At 38.4% G+C, this 14,273-nt stretch overlaps 1 protein-coding gene across 4 annotated transcripts in view; it reads left to right on the top strand.

Annotated features, from left to right (window-relative positions):
• The window catches only part of RPS6KC1 (ribosomal protein S6 kinase C1), a 107,888-nt gene extending 94,262 nt beyond the window's left edge, over positions 1-13,626 (top strand). For 3 of the 4 annotated variants that reach the window (XM_073338924.1, XM_073338927.1, XM_073338928.1), the window contains 3 exons: positions 7,503-7,585; positions 8,835-8,930; positions 11,988-13,626. In XM_073338924.1, the coding sequence (XP_073195025.1) occupies positions 7,503-7,585; positions 8,835-8,930; positions 11,988-12,098 (290 nt within the window). In that variant the 3' untranslated portion in view covers positions 12,099-13,626. The remainder of the gene's footprint in view (positions 1-7,502; positions 7,586-8,834; positions 8,931-11,987) is intronic. The other variant, XM_073338925.1, reaches the window with a different exon arrangement.
• Positions 13,627-14,273: the final 647 nt, after the last annotated feature.

Genomic DNA, 14,273 nt, shown 5'->3' with positions numbered 1-14,273 from the left:
TAACAAATGTGTTTAACTAACAAATTATAAGGCCACAGATGAGAATTTTCACTGCATTAACTCTGAAATGCATAATGTTTTCTTACAATCCCCTTTTTACATTATTTTTTGTTTTCTAAATAGTCTTAAAATGTGCTAAGCTGCTGATGTTTGAATAAAATGTAAAGTTGTCACCAGATCATGATGACAATGATTCACTTCTGTTTAAAGTCCTTTGCTCTCAGTGCCCCCTGAGAACTCTTATCGCATATTTGTTCAAAAAACAACAACCCCCCCCCAACACACAGCCTATTATCCACCCCCTCCCCATGCTTTATAATATCAGCAGAGTAACTTTTTTATCTCTTGGTTAATGTGCCTTGGTATTTTGAGGGGGGAAAAATTCCAGTAACAGATTCAATTTACAAGGACAGAAACTTGAGCAAATGCCAAGCTAGCAGGGGGGCCATTATTCTGCTCTATAAATACGTTTGAAAAAGAAACACACACACACACACACACACACCTGTGAATCAACATGTTTTGGTCAAAGTGAGGGGAAAGCAAGATAGATAATTTTTTGAAATGCAAATGATCACCTTCTGTTATTTAAGTACAGTTTTTGCCCACTTTGTGATCTTAGATTTGCCTAAGAGTCATTTCCATTTAAATAATGCAGTAATCGTATTACACTCTTGGTAGGACATAGATAACCACAAGTTTGTAAAACTAAAACTGGAACTTTTAAAAGACCCTAGCCATTGTTTGTTTATATCTGTGAAAAAGGCAAAACATGAATGGCTGCAGCCATATCAAGAGCATCTGGAGCCAGACCTGATCAAGATTAGGTCTCGTTGAGAAAGCAAAAACAAGTCGTTTTGGTATATTTTGTATCTCTGAATTCTAAAGCAAAGTGCAGCAGAAAAAAATCTACGGCTTTAACACGTGAATGTGCATCTTGTGCCCCACCCCCCCATACTGCAGGGTGTATTGATTTATTTTAAATCAAGTTTCAGAGTAACAGCCGTGTTAGTCTGTATTCGCAAAAAGAAAAGGAGTACTTGTGGCACCTTAGAGACTAACCAATTTATTTGAGCATGAGCTTTCGTAAGCTACATCTGATGAAGTGAGCTGTAGCTCACGAAAGTTCATGCTCAAATAAATTGGTTAGTCTCTAAGGTGCCACAAGTACTCCTTTTCTTTTTAAATCAAGGCGATTTAAAATCATGATTTAAATCACCAAGTGGGAAGCCTCGATTTAAATAATCTATTTTAATCAACTTTTCCATTTGAACTTCACGTATTTTCTAAAGAAAGGTACATTCTTACTGGTTGACATAACCATTAAAAAGTCAATTTACAATTAAATCGAGCCTTTACAGTAGATTTGGCACACCTTTTTGCTACCAAGTGATGTCATACACGATGGTGTTTCCTGGAATCAGAGGCCAGGCCCCAATGCCTGTGATGACTTTGCCAGTCAGTGTCTTGCACCAGTAGTGCAGCCCCTGGGGCCCCCCACAGGATCAGGCCCTTAATACAGTATATGATCTATTGTGCCATATTTATAAAGCTTGACCTCAAAAGTTAAGATTTTTTCCCCCTTGTTTGATTCTTTCTTTATAAATTGTAATTCAAAGTTTTTGATAGTCTCCTGGATTCAGAATATTTATCCTTTTATTTTAAGGTTTTCAGAGATTTAGGCCTTACTATATTTTATAATGATTTCAGGTTTTATTTGAATCAAGTTTTTTTTAAAATAAAAGCTTATTGTTATAATTTAAAGTACAAAATAAAAAAAAATCTGATTTAAATAAAAAATAAATAATTGATTTTTTTTTTTATCCACCTTGCCATACTGTATATGTCAAACATCCAAATCCCCCAGCTAGTTAGAAGGGAAAAGTCCTATCTACTTAGGGTGACCAGGCAGCAAATGTGAAAAATTGGGACAGGGGGTGGGGGGTTATAGGAGCCTTTATAAGAAAAAGACCCAAAAATTGGGACTGTCCCTATAAAATCGGGACATCTGGTCACCCTATATCTAGTCCAGAGGTCTAGATTTCGCAATTGAAACGTTGTAGATGAAAAGTGATGGGCTTTTCTGAACAAATAAGAAAATCCAATACTACTTTTTAGCAACAGGATTGCAGTATGTAAACTTATGATTCACCTCAGATATCACCCCACCATACAAGGATGGCATTTTTTTCATTGGTATATCACAGCTGTGAAATCTAGCCCTCTGATAATGCAATGGTAATGAGAGAACAGATGAGTTATGAAGTCCCATTTCTCCCACCTGCTCTTTTTTCCCTCTAACAGTGAATCTTGAACAGTGAATCTTGAACAAGCTGAGTGTGTAGAAAGACAGATACATAGTTGAGATTTTCAAGACAGCAAGGAGATCTAACTACATAATTTCCATCAATTTTTCTTGTAGGATATGTGAAGGAAATACAGTCCTAGTCACATACCCTCATGTTTTGATGACTTCACAAGACACTTGATGTGATCAGGATCCCATGTGCATGCTATATTCTCTGTATATGGATGCACACAAGTATATCAGTATATTTGGTTTGATCTAAACCAGTATTTAGTGTATACTATACAAAGCCTACCCAAATAAAAGATTTGTAGATACAAATTTTAGTCCAAAAAAAGCCCAAATTGCTTCATACCACAAGTTGATATCCATGCTCCCAGATGTGAAATGACAGCGTCTCTTCTTCTCTTAGACAATTTTCTATAAGGAAGAAACATGCGGCTGATGGTTGGAAGCACACAATATTAAAAAGTCAAAAATATCAGCAACATTGGTCTTTATGGCATGATGTTTATTTGCTGGACAAATATATCCCACCCCATGTTACCAATTACCTGAAGCCTTGTGTATCTGTATATCTAACTTTCAGTGTGAGGTTGCTGATATTAAGTACTACTGTTCTGTAGTCTAGCCATTTCATTTGGAGTAGATTGTTTAAGAAAGTAGATTAAAATATAATTGACCCCTAGAAATCAAAGGGAGGGTTGGTCTAATGGTTATAGTGAGAGACTAAACTCCATGGGTTCTATTTCTGGCTTTGCCATTCACTTGCTGTGTGAACTTTTATATACTGGTGTGATCCTAAATGCAAAGGAGAAAGCATTATGACCAAATCACTTATGTGATGTGGTATTTAGTTACTGTATCTTATGAGATCTTGGCTGACCGAATCTGTGTAGAGTAAATTGGCTTTGGTTCCTTTTATCTGGTTCTTTGCAGATGCTCCTTTACATTTATAATACTAAATTAAAATGCAAAGCTTTTAAATTAGGACTATAAGGCAAATAGATTGTCTGAACTCTAATGGCTATACATGGCAGCAGAGAATGGTAAACACCATGTCTATCATTTTCAGGGGGTTGAGCTTGTCCCTCCCCATTCCTCCTACCCCCCATCAGTCCTCCTTAATGGATTTGGCTGGGTACCACAGTGGCACCTGATGGTAATTCAGACTGGAGTTTTGGGTTCTGAGTTTTGGTTTCTGGCCAATAGAAAAACTATACTAGATGTTTACAATATTTCCACTAGAAATGCAGTATAGATGAAAAGGACTCCTCAAAACTTGAAATAATTATCATGATCAATCAACCAAAAGTCAAATGGTATCTTTTTTTTTTTTAAGCTTAGGAGAAACCTCTCAGTACAAAACTCCAGAGCTTCTGAATATTAGGTTAAGCAATGCCTCTACTTACTTTCAGAAATCAACTTATTTTCATGTGTACTACCTTCAGGACTTTTGCCTGAACTAATTCAAATGTCATCTTTTGGGAATTAGTTTCTCCTGGAAAACTTGACTGAATTTTGTTCCAGGTGTAATTGAAAGACAAGGAGACCTGGCCTAAATTGCATCGTGACTGCAAGTCCACTGGACTGCCTCTGAACCCAGTATCTTTTGTTCCAAAATCTAGCACTGCACTGCTCAACAGATCTTATGGGCAGCTCCAGATCAGGTGCATTTGGGAGAAAAAATTTTCCTGTGCCTTTTTGTATAAAACTTTTTGAGATCTTTTAGCATGAAGAGTGGTATTTCAATGTAAGGTATTGTACCATTATTGTATGCATTTTATAAAGGACAACAGGCAAAGTGCATCTTGGTTACGATATTAATAACTGTGTAAAGGATTTGGTTCCAAAATAGATTAGTTTGGGCTCCCCTTTCTACTCTAGAACTGGCTTGAATGTTTGCAAAATAAATTGAAAATAAATAAACAACTCTATCAGCTGCATATCAGGAAGGAAGGTACCACTATGTATAATATAAATGTTCAGATAAATACTGGGGGGAGGTAGGAAGGAAAGAAGGCCTTTCAGTCAAGACCAGCCACTATATCAGAAGAATAGCACTGAACCTCTTCACAGAAGCTGTTTATCTGCACCATCTGTCTGTGAGTGAAAGTGGTTAGCATTTCACAAAGCTTGTCTTAGCAATAGGTGTTGCAGGTAAAGTATTTCTGTGCAGGAATTTAGCACTGTTGTGCTGCATTACCTGATTCTGGCTGTCCCGTGGATATAGTTTATGTGGAAAAGAAAGCAGCTCTTTCCCTTTAGTCAAGTTACATTAAGGTTGGATGAACTACTGATTTGTTCACCCTGTCATCTTTTCCAGTTGAAAGGATCTTGTGATCTTGTATACTGTTAATCCTAGGAAACACTAGCACCTGTGTCCGTGTCCGAATGTGAATAGGGTCCTCAATTTAAAGGTTGATAAAGGACTGGCACAAATATGCCGAAGTTATTCACTTAGTTCTTATAGGCACTACCATTTATTGTCTAAATTACTTTGCTGATGGATAGAGATGAAAATGTTTTCTTAGTGAGGGCAGATATTGTGGTTCACATTTAGTGCAATATTAAAGCTTTGAAAAGCATATGCACTGTGTGGTATTACATTAGCTGGCTTCTGTGTATGACTTGAAAGCTCTTCATAATCTTTTTTCTAAATTTTCCCATGAGTGTAGTCGAGATAAAAATGCAGTAATATTGACATGACATTCTGAACTTATTACTATCAATGTATTGCATCAAAAGTAATGTGACCTGCTCAAAGTAACGGAATGTAAACAGCATTTGTTTATATGTAGCATTTTCAATGACTTTTTAAGGAAAACATCTTACTTTGATTTTGAAAGTGAAAACAGTGGGGGGTGGGAAGGCAAAGCAGCACCTAAGGAGGTACGGGTGGTGGTGGAATGGGAGGAAAGTAAAGCTAATTTCAATGTTGATTAGTACCTATGGATGCTTTACCTAGGTGGCTTTTACAGTTAACATTTTGGTTTTGGTGACTAACCATTTAGACTCTATAAACCACGTGAACAATCTTGCCAGAACCCTCAGTGCAAGTTGAACCTTGTATTTGGCGGCTGTTTCTATTTATCCTAATTATATCATTTTAATGGTGTTTGGGGATGAAAGCGACAGAAGGATTTGGTGTCTGAATGTTGTGGCTCACATAGGTAAGAGACTGGAAATGATACAACTCTCCATTTATAATTTGACAGTTTTCTAATGGTTAGACTTCAGGCCTTGGAGTCGGAAGAACTGGGTTCTTGTCCCCACTTTGCCACGTAATCAATCTCTGTTTCAGCTTGACCTTCTGCAAAATGAGTGAATTAATACGTAACCACCTCTTGTAAATAGCTCTGAGGTTCTCTGGTAGAGCTTGATTCTGGGCTTGATTCTGCAAATAACCCATCAGAGTCTGTTACTACCAAGGATTGTATTGCTTTAACTATCCTAGTAAATTTTCTAGTGTAGATAGTGTGTTAGTTAAAGAAATACTGCCCCGTGTGTGTGGTACTAGAGAATGTAAAAAGGAGCTGTATTAAGGGAGTCCTGCAAGGGCTGAGCATCTTCAAGTTGCATTGCAGCTAATGGGAGTGGGAGTGCTCGTCACTCCACATCTTGCAGGATTGGGCTCTCAATGTTTCTGTGCGTCAGGTGGAGAGCTGTAGTCACTGTTCTGCTCTCCCCTGCTACAGGAATCTGATGCATTTGTAGTTCTTTTTCTGCCATCTTCATTTTAATCTGCATAAAACGATACACAGTAGTTTTTTCTAACCTGGCATAATGTGTTTCATAGCAACTGCCATGTGACTGTATACTAATCAATGCTCTGTGTTTGGAATCTGGGGTGGATTTTGACACTAAAGCAATTTTAGTGCAGCTATTGAATTTTTGACAGTCAAAATTAAGATTTTCTTTTTCCTGCAGTCTATTATGCCTCCTGTTTTAAAGCAGACAGCTTGGTTTGTTTGTTTGTTTTTTAACCTGAATCAGTCAAGGACAGGTGCTTTCTTTTTGCTATCACCATGGGTGTGCAACTGCGTATGATGTGAGTGTACACAGGCCACACTGCTCTCTGGTGTCTGCTGTCTCCTGAGCATAAAGAATAATGAAATAGTCTGGATGGCTGGTGGGTATTAGGCATGGGAGTTTTTACCATGTAGGTAGGTAGTTGATTTGAATCTGGTCCAGTTGGTAGCAACTTTCAGTTACTAAATTCTAATGGCTGTTGAATAGCCTCTGTGAAATCCTGCATGAGCACAGTGGGCTGGACTAGATGACCTCTTGAGGTTCCTTCCAGCCCTACATTTCTATGATTCCATGAAATGATTTTATGGTCTCAGTCCAGTTTCCAGTGGACTCGTGTCCTCCTCTTAAAGTGGCATCCTCCTTGGCAACCTCCAAGATCAAGGATTGGTTATGAGATAACTGAACTATCCTTTCACCTTCTAGAACAGAACTGAGATATTGCAGTGGTCCTGTCATGCCTGGACTGCAGGGCTGGCCCTAGACCAAATGGCACCCCAGGCGAGGAGCATCTTTGGTGCCCACCCCTCCATTTGTTAAACTTTTGAATACCTTATTTTTTATCAAATTTGTGGCTCATTTCATGACTTTGATGCACGATTTGCATGCATGATTTATCCCTGTCATGTAAGAAGATAAATTTGCATGCTAGGATCTGTAAATCTGTATTTATTCATGCCATATATAAGCGAATAAAGACAAATTCAGTGCCCCCGCCACCCCCTCCCCCCAAGCCCAGCAGCTAAGGCGGTTGCCTGGGTCACCTGCCCCTAAATCCAGCCCTGATGGACTGTACCTAATTTATGGAGAAATGGATTTCAGTTTTAAGAATGTTTAATCGGTCCCCTTTCACCAGTCCTAAATTCACTAAACAAATTTTGTTGTACAAGGAAACATTGCAGTCCAGTGGAGAGGAATCCTTGCCCATGTGCCTACTGGTATTGAAACTGTCCGTACTGTGCAAGTCATGAGGAAATAATAAATCTGCATAGAAAAATGCAGCCTACGATAGGTGGCTAAAGGGCTCAGTAGCATGCAGGCATAACGGAAGCTTTGTAGTGCTTAGTGTATGCGCAATCAGCATTAAATAGACACCTTGTAAATCAATATTAATTTTGAAGGTGAAACTAACTTTTCAATCTTAATCTAAATGTCTTGTGTTCAGAGGTTGGAGCTATTCTAGAAGAGACGGAAGCTTGTGATTGGTGGAGTCTAGGTGCCATTCTCTTCGAACTCCTCACTGGAAAGGTAGGCACTGGTGCAGGTATGCAATCAAACAAACATGGAGGCACCATCCTTCCAGAAGCAATTGTGCCTGAGCATGCTTTTATTACTATCTCCCCCTCGTCTGTGTTCTTCAGACCTGAGCTGCATAGACTTGCCTGGCTTGCACAGGATCAGAAGAACAGTGCAGGTTTTTCAGGGATTCAAACTTGTTCAAGCTTCAGCACACACACTTGGTAAAGTTGTATTTACCATATTGCAATTTTGAGGTTAATAATAATAATAATAATAATAATAATAAAAAAGCCACGATTATTCTTTAATAATCCTTCCCTACTTTTTTCAATGCATATGTCCAGCATTTGTACACTATGTACAAATGTTAGTGCTGAAGCTATTGGATATCAGTCCAGGGAGCAGTATAGACCTACATATGTGGTACTGACATGAATTCAGGTTTGAGCTGGGTCTGCAGTGAAATGTCGATTATTTAATCAATTTCTATATAGATTGACCACCCTGTCAGTAAAATGGATTTCACCTCCTCCCCTCTTATTGCTTGTTCTCATATGGCCCAGTTTGACATCTCTCCTGCATATGTTCTAATGCATGCATATACTAGGATCAATAATTTTAAAGTATAATGTATGAGGTTAATGTGCTTAAGTGATGATATGTAGTTAGCCCATACAGAAGCAGGTGGTAGAAACAGACATTACTGCTTATTGGGGAAAACTACTCAGTATTCTAAAAAATGAGTAGCTGACCAAATCAGATTTGTTGGGGGACTTGGACAATCGTAGCAGTTTCATTTTGAACAAAATCCAAGAATCCAATTGACCAAAAGTAGGAGAAAGATAAAGTCTGGGGGGAGAGGAAGAGGTTTAAAATATAAATTGTATAAAAACATAAAAAGAAAAGGAGTGCTTGTGGCACCTTAGAGACTAACCAATTTATTTGAGCATAAGCTTTCGTGAGCTACAGCTCACTTCATCGGATGTAGCTCACGAAAGCTTATGCTCAAATAAATTGGTTAGTCTCTAAGGAGCCACAAGTACTCCTTTTCCTTTTGCGAATACAGACTAACACGGCTGTTACTCTGAAACCTATAAAAACATAGTTCCAGGAGAACTTCAAGTACCTTCATATTATACTCTGAGGTTTGCTTTTTATTCGTCAGAGGATTGCTCTAAGTACAATGTTTGCATCAGTGTGCACCTATACTATCTTTGTATTATGTTGGTTAAGAAGTGTTCCTGATTGATTGTTTCAGACTCTGGCTGAGTGTCATCCAGCAGGAATAAACACTCACGCTTCTTTGAACATGCCAGATCACGTATCCAAAGAGGCCAGATCACTCATTCAGCAGGTAATTTAACAGGGAATGTATTTTACATACGTAAGCATACATATATATATATACAAACGTTTCTAACTGCTGTAGCAGTGAAATAACCTAACTATAAAAAGCTGACTGCAGGGTTGTAGGCAGCCCTCTTGTCATTGCTTATGAATTTTGCATGAATATATTGTTACATCTGGAAATTCTGACTTCTGATGCCAGACTTCTAAGTAGAGGACTAAGAGTTTAACATTGACTTCAAAGGGAGAAAAATTAAGCCAATGCTGAGTGCTTTTGAAAATTGTCTTGTGGTATACGACCATTTTAGGAGTTTTGTCCTAAATCCATCCAAAGTATTTCCATGAACATTTTAATTCAATCCAAAAATACCAATACCAATATAGCAAGCTACCTTCAGACACTAAATAATCCGTAACTTACTGTTATTTTAACCATACCTATGACATTGCTATAGTTGAAAATGTGTGACTACTCTCCATGAAGGAAGAGAACTTCAAGGCATCCCTTAAGGATGGAAGACAAGTGTAATTTAAAGTGTGAATAATCTGGCTTTTGCAACAGAAAGATAATTTTTAATACATCGTCCATTAGAGGATTGAAGCAAAGGGGTGCTGGCTTGAAAGAAAATACACAGCCTTCCAGGTCGATGTGTCTTGTATTAAAGTTTTTTAAACATTGAGGGAAAGGACAAGACTTGCTGTTTTCTAGCTCTCCGTGTTAGGTGGTCATGACTGATAACACAAGATGCTGAAATATGCTTATGCATGAACAGCATAGAATTGTAATGAATGCACTTCTCCTTTCTCTCCTCCTTACGTGTTCATTAATTTCAAACAAAACATGGGAACCTACCATAGGTATGACTGACTCCATTTGCACAGGGTAAATTATATATGGTGATTTGTAGTTTGGACTTTGGATGAAGAGCATCTGGCTTAAAAGCTACACATCACTTAGGAACTCAGTCTTGATTTGAACACAGTTGAAACCCAAGGAAAGAGAGTTAAAACTTGACCATCTAAAGGAACCAATGGCAGACTGACTTCTGTATCTTTCTACTAAGCCACTGATTTATGGTCAGTCAGTCATATTGTAATACGGAACCAATTCCAGTGCCAGTCTTGCACCCACAGGTGTCATGTTACTAAAGTGTGTGAGAAATAGATGAACAATGCACAGTGAAGGAAATATCTCATGTATGCTTATAGAGCTGGAGACTTACTAGGTGCTGTAGTCCAATTCTCTCTGACAGTGTAAGGATTGGTCTCTGTTGTAAATTTACTTGTGTTTTTGTCTGGTCCACTTGTAAATCTACTAAACAGCGGAGTGTCTACCATTTACAGTTTGAAGTGACACACAGATATATAGTATAGCCTTCACTTTCAGGCAACTTCAAACTGATAACAAGATCATATCTGTTGGGGTCATAGCTCAGGTTAAGTCCTCATGTGCAGTCTGGTGACTTATAGGATGGAGGTTCGGCTCCATAGGCTAGTAAATCAAACCTCTGTTGTGTGACTATCCAAGGAAACTACCATTCATTGTTGAGGAAGCCTTGTCAGGAAAAGGAAGGGTCTCTTGGCATGGTTAGCAATTTGTCATTGTGGCTTTCCTCTTCCACCCCCAAACAGGTTACGCAGGTCAGGACATCACAAAATAGCTTTCAGGGATCAGTATGCAGCTACATGGAAAACCATACCAAGTTTTGTCTCATGGCATACAGCTTCCAGTGCTGATAACTTCACTGCCTTCTTCATCTAGCCAACACCATGTCCTTCACTTAGGAGAAAACAGATTTTTTTTTCTATTTTTTTTTGTTTTGTTTTGTTAAACAAATAAGCTAAGGTTCTTAGTTTATATTTAATTGGTATTTTGTCCTCAAGATTTTTCTTTAGATACTTCCAAGTTTCACTGGCCAATAACATTTGCACAAATTTTTTAAGAAAAAAAGATATCTGGTATAACTTATGATGCATTTATTTTCCAAGAGTAAAGTTTTTGTCCTGGAATACAGAACTTCAGAACATAAAATTTGTTGTGCTTACTTTCCCACCTGCTGTTGCTTGTTACGTTTCAGGGGAAGGCAGCATGACAGTGACTGCATCTGCTTGTCTGCTGGCTTGTGTAAATTCTCCCAGTAATGCAGTTTGCTCCCCGAGTTATGTCTCGGGAATGAAGTTAGCTTATTTTAAATAGCAGAATCAACTTAAAATGTACAAATTAATATTCTTATGGGTTTATGCTTTTTTTGATTCTCAGGTGTAGGCATTTGAATGCATTGAGATTAGAATTCACAGTACCCCTTCATGACAAGTATGAGAAGAAACTATGTCATTAATTTATATTCTGAAGAAAGGCAAAAACTAAATTTATGCCCTGGAACTGTGTATTTTTAATATAAAAACAATCTCCAAGTCTACAAACTCTTTTCATGGCTCTTTATCAGACTATTTGAAGTTCTGCCTTAACATTCCCTTTAAAGTTACTGTTCTGCATTAAACTCAGTAGGGATAAATATTATGCTTTCCTTTCCACATGGATACAGCCTGTTTTCAATATGCTGTCTTGTTTGGAGATTGTAACTCAAGCAAAGAAGCTGTTTAGTTTTAGCAGTTTTCCATTAAACTATTGCACCAGTTTTCTCCAACATCTCAATTTTAAATTTGGATTTAATGACAACACTGTAGACTCCCTTATTTGTTATAATCATTTTGTGGAAATACTCTTTTCAGGAGATAAAAACCATTCGTAACAGTACCGTGTTCTAGGGCAGTAGAGACAGAATCATGGAACTTAAAGAAACCTCTATGTTGCCATCATCTGTGGCATTACGTTAATGCCAAGGTGTCTAAAGAGTGACCATAGGCCAAATACAACCAACAGAGTTCTACAATGCAATCCATGGCTGCCATTCTCTTAGCGTGTCCAATAAGGGGGTCTTCAATGAGCTGAGCTTTATATATGTTTGGTGTTAAAGGCTGTACCTTACTCTTAGATCTTGCTGTGACTCTTTAAGAAGCAGTACTCACTTTTACTAACTGAATTGTATGTTGTGTTTTTAAGCTTTTGCAGTTTAACCCTGTGGAGCGTCTTGGTGCTGGAGTTGCAGGTGTTGAAGACATCAAATCTCATCCATTTTTTGCCCCTGTAGATTGGGCAAATCTTTTGAGATGAAAGGAACTATGGCTCTATGAATATGCTCAGGTCTTCTGATGGACGAATTTCTCTGGCACAGAAGCACCTCTGACTTGTCATCGTTAAAGGTGTATTGAATCACTTGGACAATATGAATAAAGGAGATGGGAGTAACCATGCAAAAAGCAAATATTTTTAACACAAATCACTGAATGGACAGGGTACTAGTTTATTTTTATTGCGAGTGGCTGCTATATGTAAACCTTCTCACCAAAGGTGTGCTCTGTGTTGAAACTGTTGGGTAAGCATGTCTAGCTCTGCCAGCTTATGAATTAAGTAGAAACAGGACCTCACTACAGGTGCTTCATCAGATGACAGAAGTGCATAACTCCCTAGTCCACGACAGCAGAAAGTAGGGCCTTTTATAGTGTCAACAGACTATGTCCCTGTGCTAGATGCAACTGTGGGGGAAAGGCTCAAATAATTTATTAATGGTATATGCAGAACAAAATACTAAAAGTGCTTTATGCAAAACTTGGCCTATAAAACAAAAATATGTATCCATGGAAAAAAATAAGAGCTGTTGCATCATACTGTGGAATGTGTCTTGAAAGTGGCTGCATATCATTTCAAATAGTGGAAAGAGCTGTCCGCATTGTGCTTTCTCGGTTAGCAATGTCTGTGCAGAACTCTCTCTCCATAACGTTGGATGAGTTTCATGTTTAAGTCACTACAAAAAAGGGAAGTTGTTTTTCCTCAGCCAGGTAAATACTGCTTTACTAACTGAATAAGGACCAAGGAAACATGATGCTAAATAAATGTATGGATATAAAAATGAGACTCTTCTCTCTTAATTGGAGCTACCGCAGTTTCAGTTAATGAACTCTTCCTTGGCGTGTTCTCCTCTTAACCTCTCCCTCTTCAAGACCCCATTGCCCACACTCTTCTTCCTGATTAATCCTCTGGAGTCTTACTTCTTAATGATCCCAACAATATGAGTGGCTTGGCCCACTCTCATGATCTGTTTCCAGGTGCAGAAGAACCAGGGGACTTGTCGGTCCCAACTGAGAGAGCAACAACTAAGCAAACTCTGGGTGGGAATTGGATTGAGACAATTGGCTGAACTGTTTGGTGAGTAGTGGGATCTGAGGGAGGGAATGGAGAGAAGGGAGCTAAGAAATGAAGAATATTTATTGCCTTAGTTTTGCTTTTTTTTTATTGCAGCTCCCCAACTATGCCAATCCATGTTCCTGATGTGTACATAAATACAGTATAGACAGATTCTTTTACAGATAATGTATTTGTATTTGTTTTTAAATGTCCCTTTACCCTAGTTTTATCCGGAGAACAAAGGGCAAATCCCTTTGCGAAAGAGAGGCTTCAGCAATCATTACTGTATTTAAAAAAAATATTTTTTTGCTCCTATTTGTATTTTAGCAACATATTTTATGGGCACTCCCAAAAGTGCATCTGCACAGTCTCCATCTGTTAGACACGAGGTCTGTGTATTAAAATAAAGTGGAAAAGGAAAATACTTCACTTAAACAAAGGAAATCTGGAAACTTTTTTTCCTTTTTAAATTATTCCACTCACCTCTTTTTTTTTTTTTTTTTTTCCCTTCTTGTGATCAGAACTCCAGCAGAGGGGCTGCAACAACAGGGCAGGTTGTAACCAGGTCACCAGTATCATTGCCTATGGAGTGCTGTCCAAGATGACATCACTCTCAGAAATTGCATTTCAACCTACCACCCTCTGGCTTCATAACAGGAACTCCCTCAGGTGAGCCACAGGAACAACTTCCTGTGCCGAGCTGGTAGGAAATCTCTAATGCTCAGACCAAGCTGTTGCAGAGCTTCCTTCCAGCAGTGCCCTAGCTGTGACTTTGGAAGGAGATCTCTTTGCTCAAGTGAATCCTCCCTTCCCTCAGCCACCTGACTCAATCCCTGGGGCTCTCTATACGGTAACACTATCAGATAAATATGGTCTGTTGGCTTATTCCATTGTGGTAGTTTGCCAGTAACTTTTTAAAAACACTTTTCTTGTTGTCTTGGTAATTTAAAGATACCAGTCTAGCCTAGTTCTAACCACTCAGCTTGTGTCTATGTGCAGTTTGCCGTCAAGGGCAAGGCAAAATGATATGTAAACACAGCCTGAAATCCAAAAATCAAGAAGAAAGAAAACGCCATTCCGGAAGCGACCAAATAACCATTTATA

This window comes from Lepidochelys kempii, chromosome 3, assembly GCF_965140265.1.
Source record: "Lepidochelys kempii isolate rLepKem1 chromosome 3, rLepKem1.hap2, whole genome shotgun sequence".
NCBI classification, from domain to species: Eukaryota; Metazoa; Chordata; order Testudines; family Cheloniidae; genus Lepidochelys; species Lepidochelys kempii.
The sequence above is the reverse complement of the archived record's forward strand: the minus strand, read 5'-3'. Positions and strand labels throughout refer to the sequence as shown.